The sequence below is a fragment of the Marmota flaviventris genome, chromosome 6 (genome assembly GCF_047511675.1).
Source record: "Marmota flaviventris isolate mMarFla1 chromosome 6, mMarFla1.hap1, whole genome shotgun sequence".
In the NCBI taxonomy this organism is placed as follows: Eukaryota; Metazoa; Chordata; class Mammalia; order Rodentia; family Sciuridae; genus Marmota; species Marmota flaviventris.
In genome coordinates this window covers 128,861,081-128,878,744 of record NC_092503.1, presented here as the reverse complement: position 1 = coordinate 128,878,744, position 17,664 = coordinate 128,861,081, and the positions used below count along the sequence as shown (strand labels likewise).

Sequence of the window (17,664 nt, the reverse complement as noted above, 5' to 3'; positions counted from 1 at the left end):
TTTATCTTTGGTACTGGGGATTGAACTCAGGGGCACTTGACCACTCTACCACATCCCCAGCCATATTTTGTATTTTATTTAGAGACAGGGTCTCACTGAGTTGCTTAACAGCTTGCTTTTGCAGAGGCTACCTTTGAATTCCCAATCCTTCTACCTCAGCCTCCCAAGCCACTGAGATTACAGGTGTGCGCCACCAGGTCCAGCTAGAAATCAACAAACATAATTAATCACATCAATAGACTTAAAGACAAGAAGCACATGATCATCTCAACTGATGCAGAAAAGCATTTGACAAAATACAGCTCCTCTTCACATTTAAAACACTAGAAAAACCAGGGATAGTAGGAACACACCTCAACATTGCAAAAGCTATCTATGCCAAACCCAAGGCCAATATCATTATAAACAGAAAAATTGAAAGAATTCCTTCGAAAAACAGGATAAGACAGGGATGCTGTCTTTCACCACTTCTCTGCAACATTGTCCTTGAAACTCTAGCCAGAGCAATTAGACAGAAGAAAGAAATTAAAGGGCTACGAATAAGAAAAGATGCCCTGAAACTATCACTATTTGCTGATGCTGTGATTCTGTATTTAGAGATAAAAAAAACTCGACCAGAAAACTTCTAGAACTCATAAATGAATTCAGCAAAGTAGTAGGATATAAAGTTAACATCAATAAATCAAACATATTTCTATACATCAGTGATGAATCCACTGAACAAGAAATTAGGAAAACTACCCCATTCACAATAGCCTCAAAAAAATAAAATATTTGGGCCTGGCTCAGTGGCACATGCCTGTAATACCAATGGCTTAGGAGGCGGAGGTCGAAGGATTGCAAGTTCAAAGCCAGCCTCAGCAAATGCAAGGTGCTAAGCAATTCAGTGAGAGCCTGTCTCTAAATAAAATATAAAATAGGGTTGGGGATGTGGCTGGGTGGTTGGGTGCTCCTGAGTTTAATCCCTTGTACCCCAAAAATATATTTAAAAATTTTGGAATCAATCGGACAAAAGAACACTAAAGAAAGAAATTGAAGAAGAACTTAGAAGATGGTAAGATTTCCTATGTTATTGGATAGGCAAAAGTAATATTGTCAAAATGGCCATAATACCAAAAGCATTATACTGATTTAATGCAATTCCTATTAACATTCCAAAATGATGTTCTTCATAGAAATAGAAAAAGCAGTCATTAAATTCATTTGAAAAAAATAAGAGGCCCAGAATAGCCAGAGCAATCCTTAGCAAGAAAGATGAAGCAGGAAGCATCACAGTACCAGACATTATAGTACACAGCTACAGTAACAAAAATGGCATGATATTGGCACCAAAGCAGACATGAAGATCACTGGAATAGAATAGAACACAAAGAAACAAACCCACATAAATGCGGTTACCTCTTAGACAAGGCACCATAAACATACTTTGGAGAAAAGAGTACCTCTTCAACAAAAGGTATTGGGAAAACTGAAAATCCATACATAACAAAATGAAATCAAACCCCTATTTCTCACCCTGCACAAAACTCAACTCAAAGTGGATCAAAGACTTTGGCATTAGAACAGAGACCCTGAGCCTAACAGGCCCAAATATTCACCATGTCATTTTAGGAACTGTCTTCTTTAAGAAAACTCCTAAAGCACAAGAAGTAAAATCAAGAATCAATAATGGGATGGATTCAAACTGAAAAGCTGCTGCTCAGCAAGGGAAACAATTAAAAACATAAAGATAGAGCCTACAGAATGGGAGAAAATCTTTACTACATGCATGTCAGATAAAGCATTAATCTCCAGGATATATAAAGAACTCAGAAAACTGAACACCAAAACAACAACAACAACAAACAACAAAAACAAAACAAATAAATGGGCTAAGGAACTGAACAGACACTTCACAGAAGAAAAAATACAATTAATCAACAAATATATGAAAAAATGCTCAACATCTCTAGCAACTAGAGAAGTGCAAATTAAAGCTATTCTAAGATTTCATCTCACTCCAGTAAGAATGGCAATTGCCAAGAATAAAGAAACAATAAATGTTGGTGAGGATGTGGGGGAAAAGGTACACTGATACATTGCTAGTGGGACTAAAAATTGGTGCAATCACTCTGGAAAGTAGTATGGAGATTCCTCAGAAAACTTGGAATGAAACCACCATTTGAACCAATTATTCCACTCCTTGGTATATACCCAAAGGACTTAAAATCAGCATACTACAGTGATGCAGCCACATCGATTCACAATAGCCAAGCTATGGAACCAACCTAAGTGTTGAAGAACAGATGAATAGATGAATGGTTAAAGAAAATGTGGTACATATACATAATGGAACAATACTCAGCCTTAAAGAAGAATGAAATTATGGCATTAGCCTGTAAATGGATGGAACTGGAGACTATTATGCTAAGTGAAATAAGCCAATCCCCAAAAGTCAAAGGCCCTATGTTCCCTCTGATATGCAGATGCTTACTCACAATAGGTGGGGGTGGGGGGTAGGAGTGGAGGTTCACTGGATTAGACTGGGAGGAGTGGGGGGAAAGGAGTTGGAATGGGAATGGGAAAGACAGTAGAATGAATCACACATAACTTTCCAATGTTCATATATGAATATATGAGCAATATAACTCCACATCCTGTACAACCACAAGAATGTAATCCTAATAACTTAGACTAAGTTATACTCCATGCATGTAACTATGTCAAAAAAAAAAAAGGTTGGTTGTCAAGTATATGTAAAAAGAACAAATAATAATAAAAATGATCCAAATAGCCAAAACCACAGAAAAAGGTTGTTTCACACAAAAAAAGGAGTTTATTAGAAAGAGAAGGTAAATCATACATGAAAGACAACAAAAACACAAGTGGGACCTACAGGTGTTTTTTCAGGTAGTTAATGAATAGCCTCAAAGCCTGAAACATCTTTGATTTACATAATTTTCAAGAGTTACAATCTTTTCCAAATTATCAGCAGCAAGAAGGGAAAGAAGAAGCAACTGATTTGATTACCTAAGATATTGAGTACATTGTTTAAAATATTTTCCTGTAACCTTTGCCAATTAAGCTTTTATGTTTTTACCTCAATCACTAGGTGCTACACAACTCAACTGTATGTCTCCTGACCTGTTATTAACCTTTAACTTTAAAGCATACCTATGATTATTGGTAAGCTTTCTTACTTCTAAAGTCCCAGTAAAACACACTTAAAATAGTGAAAGTCTATTACTTGGAGCCTACTACTGTAAAGTGCCTCTAAACTTTATCTATGTTAATTTTACATTATTCTATTTTTAATTTTCAAGGTAATTTCCTTTTTTCATATGACCTATTTAACTGCTTTCTTAAAGAGTTTCTTTGATCCTTGGTCAAAGTACACCAAGTCTTACATCTTTGTATTCTTTAACTAAAGGGAAGGCTCTGCACCTCAACCCATTTGCCATTAATATTAATTATGTGTTTCCATTTTCATTGTAAATTCCTTTGTAAGGCAAAGGAGAGTCTGTGGGTGGCATGTCTTAATTGTATCCTTAGTCTCATTCTGGGAATTTTCCTGAAATCTCAGGAAAGATGTACTTTTATTATTGATTGACGTATGCCCTGTTATTCATATCATAAGTATCATAAACAAAACACTTAATATTCCCCATGGTTCCGGTTTCCAGATGGTACGGCCTTGCCTTGCTGCAGCATCCCCCACACTGTGACCCTGTCAAATAGCTGGTGCAGGAACGCCTTCGCCATTCAAGGACAGACAGCCTGGGCAAAAGAATCAGACTCCATCTTAATCAACAACAAACAAAGCACACTTTTGAGATTTTTCTTGAAGGAACCTGAGAAAAAGACCAGACCAATGCTTCCCTCCCTCCCCCTCCCTCCCTCCCTCCCTCCCTCCCTCTCTCCCCCCTCTTCATTTTTGCAGTACTGAGTATTGAACCCAGGGCCTCACACATGCTAGGCAGCAAGCAGTAAACCACCAAGTCAGGTTCCCAGCCCAGACAAAATTTTCTCAAGTTTTAAAGTACATAACAATCAACTGTGGATCTTGATAAAATGCAGATTCTCAGTTGATGCCAGAGTTGCTGGTCTTCAGACCTCTTTGAGTAACAAGGGTCTAAATGTGTTGAAGAAAGATGGTTAACAAATATTCTGCTCATGATTATAGTTAAGGATAATATCTGAGTAAGTTTTCTTGCATGGATAATTTGGGGCTTAATAGTAGATATATGTTAGGAAATTACCATGTTCATGTGTGAATCAATAACACTTGGAATAACTGCTGAAAATGTCTCTTAAATTTTTTGAGAATTCTGAGGGCTTATAAGAAATGTGGGGCTGGGGTTGTGCCTCAGTGGTAGAGTGCTCACCTGGCACATGTGAGGCATTGGGTTTGATCCTGGGCACCACATATAGGCATTGTGGCCGCTACAACTAAAAACAATAAAAATTTTTTAAATGTGGATTCCACCATGCGGCCTGCGCAATGGTTTCATTAATGAGGTTCTTGGCATAAAAGTTAGCTAGAAGAGATCAAAATAAAACACACAGACTCAGTTACCTTATTTCTATTGCCAGGTCCGAGACGGCTCCCCTCTCTGGCTCCAACCTCTAACCGCCCAGCAGGGCAGCAAGGATTACTCAGGGCTAGCAGGAGAGAGAGAGAGTGAACACGCCAGGGAGTAGCCTTTTATTGGGGAACAAGAAATTCAGGGGATAATTCCATCCAATGAAGGTTGAGGGGGGACTGCACTCCAAGGTCAGGGTCAGTGATTGGGCCCCCGGGGTCAGTGGTCAGTCACACCCCCACACGGACGGGTTCTCTCATCAGGAAAGGGCCAGGAAAATTCCGACACAGCCAGAAGCCTCAGACCCTTAACGGGAGCCGCCCAGCCACGTGTCAGGATGGCTTCCCACAGTGGATAATTTTCTTTCCCTCAATACAATTCTAGAAGGGGATAACAATTGCTTTAAAATAAACTTTACATAGGAGCCAGATAATTTTAATCTGAGGACTTCTAATACTAAAGTCCATATATATTTAGTAGAAAGACTGGGGTTCAGAGTACTAGTATTTGTTAATTTCTGCCTCTTGGGTATGTATGTACATATCTATCTTTTTAACTATCTCAATTTCCTATGAGCAAAATGGAATACCTGTTCTATTTACATGAAAACTATGAGAATTAAAATTTAACATACATGAAAGTGCTTTTTCAAGGCTGCTAGAAGTGGGAGATGGTATAATGGTGAAGAATGCAGGCTCTGGAATCAGATCTGCCTCATCTCTGTACAGCTGTGTAATATTTATACCTTCTTCTGTCTTTACTGAGAAATAAACATATCAGCATGCCCTTGAAAAAATTTGTAATAACCATTTAGGGAAATTTCTGACTTGATGATTTTGAATATTAAAACACATTATCTTCTTCAGAGCTTATAATTTTGCATTTACATAGAAATATAGGATTCTATTTATGAAAAGACTCTATTAATTTTTATTGCTGATGTAACAAAATACTACAAGTTCAATGCAATACAAATTTATTATACTACAGTTCCAGAGTTGGAAGGCCAAAAATGGGTGTTACAGGGGAATACAATCAACATGTCAGCAGGTGCTTTCTAGGAGAGCGCCTTTTCCAGATATTATAGATTGACTCCACTCCTTGGCTTGTATCACCTTCCAGCAATGGACCCACTCTGACCCCAGCTTCTACTGTCATATCTCCTTCAAGCTCAAACCTCCTGCTTCCCTTTTGTAAAGACTTTGTAATTACACAATGTCTACACCAATACTCTAGAATAAACTTTGCTATTTCAAGATACTCAGTTACATTTACCAAATCTCTTTTTCCACTTAACATACTCACAGGTGCTGGAGACTAGGATGAGGATATATTAGGATGAGATTAGGATGGGGCCTATTGTTCTTACCAGGATGAATTACCCAGATTTCCAAATAAGAAAAGAAACTGAAGATAGTGCTCTCAACCAGGCTTTTATGCTCTTGAGAATCCAAGAAATTGGCAGTTTTTAATTGTAGTTAAAAGTGGCCCCTTAGAACTTTTAATGAAGCTGGAAGTATAGATGAATGGGGGAAAAATAACTTCAAAGTTGAGTTTTCACCTACAAATGTATGTATAGATGAATAACTGCTAGATTATAAACTGTGTAACAGTAATGAGAAGCAAGCATTTTTAACGTATCTAACAGGTAAGAAGTGTTTAATAAATGCTTTGTGGATAAAATCAAATATAACACTGCTTGAGTTAAAAACAAAAGTTAGGGCTGGGGTTGTAGTTGAGCACTTGCCTCACATGTGTGAGGCACTGGGTTCAATCCTCAGCACCCATTAAAAAAAATAAAGAAAGCAAATAAAGATATTGTGTCCATCTACAACTTAAAAAAATTTTTTAACTTAAAAACAGAATTGCCACACCAATGAATTTTGGTTTATAATGTACTTGCCTCTTCCAGAACCTGGGTTACAGAACTAGAGATAAGAATGTTGGCATTGGAGTCAACTCAAGCTCCATGCTTGTGACAAAAACTTCTCTTCAGTTTTCTCAGCTACAAAATTGAAATGATGATAGGATGTACCTCACAGATTCACTGTAAACTGAAAGGCATAAGAAGCACTCAATGTGGTAAACTAAACCACAGGATATAAGCAATTAGTCAAATTTTAGAACAATTTTAATACAAGGAAGTGAAAAAGGAAAGAATCATAGTCAAAGTTAAATTATATGCTTAGAAGAACAGATGAAAAGCTGAATAGGCATTGAAAATCAATTGAAAGGCAATGACTTTAGCAGTAACGTTCATTAGGAAAAAATGCAAAATGACACCAATATTTTTTAACTTTTCCCTAATGTAATCTCCTCGTCTTTCTCGTGAACGCTACATTCTTCCGGTGGTTTTTCAAAAGGGCTTAGATGAATGTTTGGCACTCAAAAGGTGTACAAGTATTTGTTACATACGTTTCTAAAGGCTTTTTCTTAAGTCTGCCTCACAGCTCTTCTGCCTGCTAAATATCTGGCTATTCTGAGATTCCGCCTTCCTTTATTCCACACTCATTCTGGGTGATCTTTTGCCTTCTATTGAAGCGGCTGCTCCGAGAATTCCCAAATATTTCACCCAAATAAACCTTAGACCCTTATAATTCAATGGCATACGGAATCTTCCATTTGTATGTCCTACGAACATCTAAAATTAACCCATTATTTCTCCTTGCATCGCTGAAACGTTTGGAAGCGCTGACATGGAATAGAGTAACCAAATCCTGGGGGGTCTCGGTTAAGGTGGGAACTCGAGCAAAAGTTGAAGAAAGGGGCAATTGCCTTGATCTCCGCAGAGGTATACTACCAAGAGAACGAGTTAAATTCTAGCCTACGCTGACTCGGAAGTGGGCGGGAAAGCTGTAAAACCCAAGAAAACAAACGCTTGGACCACAACTCACGCCGGAGGCAGGAAGTGCATCACAGCGCTTCTCCCGGATCTTCACTCACCCATTTAGGAATCTTGGAGGACCCACCATGTCTGTGGTTCGTGTGTCTCCTACTCGGCTGGCCCTCACCGACTCAGAAGCTTACTCTGAACGGCCCAGGCAGTGAGGTTGGTCAGGGCTCCTAACCTCTCCGTTCAGCAGGCATTCAATCTGGGCTGACTTCTCTTCCCCACTAAAGAGATGTTGGCTCTCACCGGGTCCATCTTGCCCCTACCAACCCTGATTCTGGTCGTCCGAGGTCCCAAACCTGGGCATCATACATCCAGGTTTGTTCCGGTTGTCTGGGTATAATTTACACTCCCTTTCATTCTCGCGTCGAAAATTGGACAATAATTCCTCAAGTCTTAAGAGGATTCCTCACTTCAACCACAACGAGCACTTTTTGAACTCAACCAGGCACCTCGGATGTGAAATAGTGGGGTCTGGGCACCGGCACAGAGTTGCCCCTCTCCATTAGCTCCCACTTCTTCTGCCAGCCCTGGTCATGTCTTTCAGAAAATCATCCCCATTCATCCTAGCTACTTGCCTAAAACGGCTTGCCTTCTGCCCTATAAATTTCAGATCCAGTGCCCTATTATTCCATTTTCATCTGCAATATAAGGTGGGGCACCCCAGACCACCTCATTGGTGACTATACCACTGAAATTCTCTGAACAGATTCATTTTATATAACTAGCTGTGTTTACAATGAGTTTTTTTTAATCTTTTTTCCTTCTCTCACCATTTGTTGGCTTAATCTAGAGTTTTACCAACTAATTTGGCCTTCTTTCTTTTTGTGTTCTCTTGATTTTTTAATTTTGCCCTTTTCCCCCATTTTGTTGTTATGTGTCTAAGGGCTCCATGTATAAAGGTCCATAGGACTATATATAATTCATAATGTTCTTTTTTCAGTTTTTTTTTTTTTTTTTTGGTTGCCTTTTTTTTTAATATGATAAAAATAGACCACTTCTAATGCTTATGTACTTTGGGCTCCACTTTTCTCATGCAGGTATGAAATGGGTTAAATTCCAAAAAAAAAAAAAAAAAAAAAAAAAATCTTTTAAGCAAATATTCTCTTACCAAACATGGATTAAACTCAAATGCAATTTAGCCAAGGACCTCTTAATATGGCTTCCACCTACCTTCTCCACTCTTGAGTTCTGTCCAGAGAACTCCTAGTTCTTGAGCTTATCTTGGATGGGCCTTGCCTCATACCCTGTTACCTTTCTGCCTAAAACCCTTTCTCTCCCCTCAGTCTCCTGCAGAGAATCTACTTTTCTCTCAATTACTAGATCAACATTTAACCAATGACATACGTATACTGGCACATATTTTATATTTCAAAGTACCTTCACATTTCATATTATATAGCTTTTACTTTAGATGTACTTTTTATTTTAAAATTTCCTTAGAGGTAATTTTTGTCTTTTGGAAAGGTATAAAGCAATCTTCTATAAATTATTTTTTAAAGGGAAAATATCCACTATAGAAAACAGGAGTCATTTCCAAATATAAAATATAAACAGAATTTGATACTCCTGTAGCCCTGACCTTGAAATCAAAATTATAATAAGAGAGTCTTCAAGATTCTTGGCAGATTTTGGTTGCAAGATTTTCAACCTTTTCCTGATGCACAGTATCCACAGTTCTGAACAGTCCTCAAAGGAGTGCAGTATTATCCTCAAGAACCAATAAACGAATTTAATTGGATTTGAATCAATATTTTCTATTCTTGGCTCAGCCATAAAACTTTTGACTACTATTCTCTTTTAGGCTGTATAAAAGAGAGTGGATACTGAAAGGAGACCAAAGCTAGAGACTTCATGGGTTGGGGGAGTGAAGGAGAAGCCAGGATGGAAAAAGGAAAACAGAAAGGTGATAAATATTTAGAAATATGAAAGGGAAGCAACTAAGAATTTCTGGCCAGGAAGAACTAGAATAATCACAGAAGCAGCCAGGGTCTACATATCATTGTTAAGTTAAATATTACTCAACTAATGAGGAATGTATTAGCATAATTAGTATCAGAAAACAAGGGGAGGTAGTTTTGCAAACAGTCGGTTATTTTAATCATAATAAAGATCACTGAATTTTAAGTGGTATGTCTTTACAGCATATACAACACCTTTTGCCAGTTGAGAAAAATGAGAATTTTTGAGAAGCTGTGAAAAAAGCAAGCACAGAACAAACCAAATATCCATTATTCAGTTGTAGGTGTAAAAAAAAATTACTCCATATAGAAATACATTCTTTGAAGACCTTATATGTTCATATTTTAAGAGCTGATGTAATGGAATTATCCAAACATGTTGCTTCAATATGTAGAGAGACATTTAAGAAGCTTATCAACCCAGGGTGTTATAGTATAGTTGTATCAATTTACAGAATACATATTTACTATGAAATTGATTTTAATTCATACTGAAGTCTACTATATTTTCCTTATGTATTTCTCTTGGAAATAACTTAACCTCAAGACACAATCAAATGTTCTCTAGAAGAAATTTAAGATTTTTGATAATTAGCTACAAGTAGTGACACAAATCAGTTGAATGAAATTGAAGAACACCACCCATAACTTCTTCCATTTCTCTCTTGAAGAACTGTGCAATTCCAGATGCCCAGAATCTGTTTCTTAGCTTATGTAAAAGTCACTTGCTTTTGAAAAGAAAGAATTGGGCTTTGACTAAATAGGGAAGAAGAATGAAACCAAATATGTTACATGTTAAAATAGTGATTTTTCATGTAGTTTGTTAAACTACCAGCAAGTGAAATAGTATTCACTTTGTTATAATGTGAAAATCTCTAAAGAGTACATTCATGAAAATATCAAGGTATAGAAGAGTATAAATAATATGCCATCCTTCTGTAATTGAGGAAATATTTACATAAAAAAACATGGAAAGAGACATACAAAACTAGTAAAATGGCTACCTATAAAAAGAAAGAGGGGAGCATTTTTATATTGTTTTGATTTTTGAACCGGGTAAAAAATGAATCATCTTTTTTTAAAAAAAAGTGCCTCAAATGAGGTTAAGTGGGAGGAATCTTTCCTGGATTGCCCTATAAATTAAGTAGAGGAACTGATTTTTTTTTTTTTTTTTTAGTATTTATTTTTTAGTTGTATTTGGACACAATACCTTTATTTTATTTATTTGTTTTCATGTGGTGCTGAGGGTCGAACCCAGGGCCTCACACATGCCGAGTACTCTGCCACTGAACCACAACCCCAGCCCAAGGAACTGTTTTTATTGAAACATATATGGAAGGGTTTGTTGAGATATAAAGCAAAATCTCAGTAACTTAAAAAATCCTATAAATTCCATATTCTTGAAACTTCTCTTTGGTGATATAATGCCTCTAGTGGCTTAGCAGGAAAACAAAACAAAACATTGCACTAGGAATTAGGAGACAAGTTTCAGCTCTGCTGAGCACTGTTTATATGATCTTAGACAATTACTTCCCAGAGCCTCCTTTTCCCTATCTGTCAAATAAGGGCATGTGGAAGTGCTCTGCATGGTCCCTTCCTATGATTCTATTATTCTTAAGTTACCTGTTGTGTATTTGGTCTTCTAATATAGACTACTATCACCACAAGTTTTCTGTTTCTTTGTCTCCTGGGCTTAGTATAAATCTTTATAAATAGTTAATCAACATTAAGGGAAAGAAATTTTTGTATATATGACTTTGATGGTAATCAATAGGCAATGCCAAGAAATATGGAAGTTACAAAAAGCAATCAAGAAGGATGGGGATATAGCTCAGTGGTAGCATACTTGTCTAGCATGTGATAGGCTCTGAGTTTGATTCCTAGCAATTAAAAAAAAAAAATCAGTATGGATGACTAAGCATACTCTTCTATCTATTCTTGTAATATGTGAAATTTCCATATAAATTATTAAATATAGAAGAAAATATAAAAACTGACAACATTCATCATGTCATAGGAAAAATGCAGAGGCCAATATTTTTAAAACAAAAATCTGAAAATGATATATCAGAATTTTAGCTAAGTTTCTTACAAATTTAAAATCATGAGCAATTGTAGTTATCACTGAACACTGGGCTGCTATAATGTGTACCTCTTATACTTTGGTTCTTTGGTTCCTGAATGAAACCAGTTATTGAAAATCTATAGGGAGAAACGTTTGTGCATTTATATCTGTGTGCCCCATGCTATAAGGTTAAAAGGCAGATTACAGATTTTAATACTATTATTTTTTAATTAATTTGTAAATATTCAGTGAATTGATTCAAATTATTTTATACTCAGACTGCATATGATTTTTGGATGAAGTAGTTTTCCTAAAGTATACCCAGAAAACTTCTTGCACAAGTATATGACACTAGATCTAAAGTATATATTATTATGAAGCCAACACAAACAGCAATATTCAGCATTGCAAAGCTGTATGTATATGTCACTGTCAACAGAGAACTTGACAGATGTGTTTAAGATATTAGTATGCTTCTTTCAGTAGAAAAACAAGGGTATGTTCACTGGATTTCCCTTTAACTTTCTATGTTAAATGATTAAACTGTTATTGTTCTCTCAGGGACAAAATAAGAAACAGTACCCTTGCTACCTTTCTTAGTGGTCTGACTTCAGGAAATTTTGCCTTCCCTATTCCAAGAAGCTACCTCAGTTCAGTGATAGAGTGGACTTTCCGATGCTGTATGAGGTTGCAATGGTAAATGAAGTTCTTGCCACACTCTTCACATTCATAAGGTCTCTCTCCAGTGTGAATTCTCTGATGCTTAGTGAGGACAGAACGTCGACTAAAATTCTTGCTGCACTGATTGCACTGATAAGGCTTTTCTCCAGTGTGGATTCTGAGGTGATGGAAAAGCCCAGCATTCTGGCTGAAGGCTTTACCACAGACACTGCACTGGTAGCGCTTCTCCCCAGTGTGAAGTCTCTGGTGCTGGAACAGGCCTGACCGCTGGCTAAAGGCCCTCCCGCACTCATCACATTCATAGGGTTTCTCACCTGTGTGTGTCCTCTGGTGCTCGATAAGGATAGAATTCTGGGTAAAGCTTTTTCCACATTCACCACAGATATAGGGTCTCTCTATTGAAGAGTTTACCCGTTGCCTTTCCAATTTGCCCTCGTGGTCACAGGTGTCTCTACATTCTGACACTTTAGTAACATCACTGTTAAGTTTTCCAGGTACTTGTATGAGAGATTTCATTTCTTTAGAAAGTTCTTTTGCAGAAGCTAACTCCACATTCCAGTTACCAGCCTTACCATCTGAAATAATAAATGGATTACATGAATGTTATTTTTCTAAGGACAAAAGAAAAAAAGTAACCAGGAGAGTAAGTGGAAGGGAACAAGTAATCACTTTTTCTGTTTACTTTCCCACTCTAAAACACTTATTCCTGAACCTCTGGGAGAAGATTCATGTGTTATAACTGCTTAATTATTTAATTGCTTCTAAAACCAGATAGTAAGCTTCCTGAAAGTGAGGACCATGTTTGCCTTGTTTATCACACTGTTTCCCCAGTACCTGGCGTCATGCTTGGCATATAGAAGACACTGTGTAAATATGTTGGCTTGATGGACAGCCAGGAAATAAGGCAGGGTCTCTAAGGTAATGCTAATCCTCACCAATGTCTTGAACCGGGCACGCCTCTGGTAAGTTACACTGCAGCTTCTTTTCCAAGATTTGGAATTGGCCACTTGATGACTCCTGGGCTGCTCCTTGAGTTGCCTTCTGTGTTACAAATATTTCCTGTTTATGTGCATGACTTGGGACCTGGTGGAAATTAAGAACAGTTGAGAATAAGATATCAGAGAGGACACTGACTTCTTCTCAGAGCTGCTCAGTAGAAAAAGAACCAAGAAATTGGTAAAGAAAAAAAAAAAGACAGAGAGAAGAGAGATTAAGAGCCTACAACAGACCAAGTCAGGCATAAAGAAACCTTTCTCCTCCTCACTTCTTCTTGTTGCACTAAAACCCCTTATTTGTTCCTATAGATACAAACCTCTGTTCTCCCTCTCTTCCCACCTGCTCTCCTGGTTCATCCAGCTCTCTCTCCAAATCCTCCAGCACAGCCACTGCCTCATCTCCATTCATAGGGTGGTGCTCTCTCACCCAGGCCTGCAGGTCATCAGGCAGGATTGTCAGAAACTGCTCCAGCACCAGCAGCTCCAGGATCTGCTCCTTGCTGTGCATCTCAGGCCGCAGCCACTGATGGCAGAGCTCCTGGAGTCTCTGAAGAGCTTCCCGGGGACCAGTGGTCTCCTGATAACAGAACTGCCTGAAGCGTCTACGGAAGAACTCTCTGGTATGAAGGTTACTTCTTGACAGGCCAGATTCTCGCCCACAGGCACGGTCCTTTTCTTCTTCCTTTACCTTCACTGCCAGAAGTCCTCCCTGGATCAGCTCAGTCTGAAGAGCCAAGGTTGTGGCCATTTTATTTTTTACTATTCAAAAAAAAAGCTGTTCTTGATAATTCCCCTTTAATCTTTTCTTCTGGAAATACTGAGTGAGATCTAAAATATAATTCAGAGAAAAAATATTAAAATGCAGAAAAACCTAGTGACAGGCAGGCACTGGGAGTATTTATATTCAAAAAGTCACTTTGGTTCATGAAGAAAGAACACTGAATGCATAAAGGTAAGAACCATGCAAACACTAAGCAGGTGAAAGGGGAAAGCTTCCCCAGTTTATTAAGGAAGGCACCATTTTTTTTAAAGAGAGAGAGAATTTTTAATATTTATTTTTTAGTTATTGGTGAACACAACACCTTTGTTTGTATTTGGTGCTGACAATCGAACCCGGGCCGCACGCACGCCAGGTGAGCGCCCTACCGCTTGAGCCACATTCCCAGTCCAGGAAGGCACCATTTTGATCATCCTTAATGAAACAGTTCAAATCAGCTTTAGTACAGTGGGGTTTTATTTGAATGGCAATATCCTAGATTCATTGTGAATTTTTAGTCAAATGAAGGTAAACAAATACTTTGGGCCCAAGTGGTCCCAGATGACACTAAGAATCAAAAAGAAAAGGGACAAAATGGAGGATGGAGGTTAAAATAAAGAAGATAAAATGAGGGCTGGGGCTGTAGCTCAGTGGCAGAGTGCTTGCACAGCATGTGTGAAGCACTCGGTTCAATACTTAGCACTGCATAAAAATAAATAAGAATAATTATTTTAAAAAAGAAGGTAAAAAGAATGAGAAGCAAAATAAATACATTTGGAGAGGAGAGGCAGAGTCCCTCTAGTCAGGTGAGGTATGGAGGAAAAAGGTCTTTCTGCCTAAACTTTTCATACATACTTATTCACTTAGCAAATATTTATTCAGAGCCAATACTATATTCCAAGTAGTGTTCTAGGCATGAGAATACAGTTATAAGCAAAACAAAGTCCATAGTCTCATGGAATTTGCATTCTAATAACAATGATATCTGACATTTTTAGTGCTTTTAATGTACTAGTCATTCTCCTAGATGCTTTATATTAGTCCACTTAATCCTCAAAACAAATGAGTAAGGTACCATTATTACCTCTATATTGCAGATGAGAAAATTGAGACACAAAGAGTTTAAGCTACTTGTCCACCGTTTCATAGGTAGCAAGTGGTGAAAGCCACAATTCAAACCCAATAAAGGAGACTTCAGAATTCTTAGTCTCAGTCACTGTCTCTATACCACTGTCTCTATCAACTGTTGATATTATCTATATGTGGGGGAAAGGAGGAGACAAGAGCAGAAAAGAGGACCATGAGAGACAGACAATAATGAAAAATATATAAAGCAGTGAAAAACATTTTGAGAAAATGAAGGTAAATGATGTAGGGAGTAGGGGTGAAGAAAGATTGCTATTTTATATGTGGTGATCTAGGAAGGCTCTGTGGATAATAACTGAGCAGAAGTGAGGAACAAGTCATGTCTATCTGGAGAAAGATTGTACCATGCAGTAGAACACTTGAGTACAAATTCTTGGATGTGGGAACATGCTTGGATTTTTCAAGGAACAGCTATTTGAACAGTGACTGGAACAGAGAAAGCAAAAGGAAAATGGCAGGAGATAAAGCAGGGAGGAAGGAAACATCCCTCTCTGAAGTGTTCATCCATTTCAGCCTACCCTATTCCTCATCCCATCCTTATATTATGTACTATGAGTCACATCATTTACCATCAGTCATAATCTATCTTATACTGTTACTTTTCTTCACAATTATTTTTTTAATAGAGAGGAATATAAAATTCCTTCAAGTTCTACTCCCCAGAAATATGTAATTTAAAAATTGGAATGTAACTTTTAGATATTTCCTGTACATTTGTAATATCTCACACACAGTTGATATAAGCCCACAGTCTTCCTATTTATCTGGAAATAAGCAGAAGGTAATGTGAGATGGTGGACACAAGCAGATCTGGTTGTGAATTTTGACTAGCCTTGGGCAAGTTAATTTTTTTGAGCCCCAATCTCATGTGTGAAATGAAATATTGTATATAAAAGGGTTTTGCACACACAGAGCATGACAAACAATAAATATGCAAATTAATCCTTTAATAAGATGACCAACAATTTTGGTACAGTGGTGCTTAATCAATAGTGGTTACCCTTAGGGCCAAGACTAAACTTTTTCTGTGGCCAAAGAAGATTGCTGGGCAAGTGGGAAACGCATGTGTACACACAAATAAAATGGCTGTTTCATCAGGTTTCCAGACACTCTGACATTCTTCAGATATATTCTTCAGATATATTCTCTAACCTTAAATCTTTACTAGAAGTGCAGGACTACCAAGGTCCAAAAGAGAGAGGATCAGATTAAATGAGAGAAGTAACCTCATGGGTTGTGACTGTAAAGGTAACACAGAAATAGCAAATAGAGTCAGCATAGCAAACATTTTAAGCAGATTCTGAGCCAAACTGCCTAGATATGAATCCTGAATACACACACCCCTTACCAGCTGTATGACCTTGAGCAAATTATTTAACCTCATTTTATTCATGAATTTTAAAAAAAAGCAGGGTGGGGGGAATCTACATAATATTAGTGCTTATTATATAAAATTATGAGAATATTTGGAAAGTGCTTAGAACAGTGCTTGACCAGCGCATAGTAAATGCTATTTAAATACTCATTAAAAAAAAAAAACCAGCAGACATTAAAAGCCTTTATACTATGTGAATCAGACTAATACACTATGTGAATCGGAGGCTCTGACCTATTTTTAAAAACTATTAAAATAGTAGAGAATGACAGACATCGGAAAATACATTCCTCTATATCCGAATGTATCTGGATCCTAAGCTGCAGCTGGGGACGGTTCGGAGAGGCACCAATACTAGGACAGAGGTTGAAGGGCTCCGGCATAGCCTAAGGACGTGGAGGGCAAAGACGTTGACTTCAATCAAGCAGCTCTGGAGCAACCTCTTCTGCCCCTCACTTGCATGGCTAATCTCTAGCAAGAAGCCCCCTCCACCTTCTCCCCACACCCGGTCCGGAGTCGCAGCGCCAAACCCGCTCTTCCGAGGGCCCTCAATGGTAGTCCCAATCCGAAGCTCACCGAGGCATCCGTGAGAGAAGATGCCACCCAGCCCAGATCGCACCACCTCAGAAACCTTGACAACAGCAGCCCAGAAAAAGAAAAACTACAAAGACCGGAAGTGCGTCAAGGTGGCTGGCTCTTTGTGAAACAGCTGTTCTGGCTGCGTTCCTTCTAGGAAGCTCGGAGGTTTCCACGCATCTGTGATCGCCTTGCTGAAAGCCTTCTCTTCCAACCGGCAATGTGATGACAGCTGGCATATACTGCTTTACACATGCTAATTCATTTACTGTGAATTACAACCCTGTGAATTATCCTCATCTAACAGATGGGGAAACCAAAGCACGTTCCTTCAACATTAGTTGCCAATCTCCTGCAAACCAAACCGTCCCTTTTCCCTGCCCTCCCTCATGTTATATTGAATCTATGCGTTCTCTTAAAATTCATTGCTATAAACAATTACTCCTATTATTTAATGTTTAATTTATTTCAAATGTGGTCCATTTCAGAGACCTTTAAAATTAGTTTTTATGTCCTTCAATAAGTTTTTGAGCGCTTCACTTTCTCACACAAGAGATTCCAGCCTCATTTTACACTTTCCTGCTCTAGACCAAGAATCCATGAAGCTATGACTCCTTTAAGAATGGGAAACAGAAACCCAAGATCCAGGTTTGGGG

General features: G+C 38.0%; 1 protein-coding gene across 1 annotated transcript; it reads right to left on the bottom strand.

The window, feature by feature from the left end:
- Positions 1 to 2,910: 2,910 nt before the first annotated feature.
- Positions 2,911 to 17,095, bottom strand: Zscan23 (zinc finger and SCAN domain containing 23). The gene is made up of 6 exons (XM_027922159.3): positions 17,009 to 17,095; positions 13,495 to 13,982; positions 13,095 to 13,242; positions 12,474 to 12,734; positions 4,556 to 4,641; positions 2,911 to 3,756 (listed from the first exon to the last, which is right to left on the bottom strand). Exons 2-6 carry the CDS (start codon positions 13,900 to 13,902, stop codon positions 3,742 to 3,744), a joined length of 918 nt encoding a protein of 305 aa, XP_027777960.3. The 5' UTR covers positions 13,903 to 13,982; positions 17,009 to 17,095; the 3' UTR covers positions 2,911 to 3,741.
- Between the last annotated feature and the right edge of the window lie 569 nt (positions 17,096 to 17,664).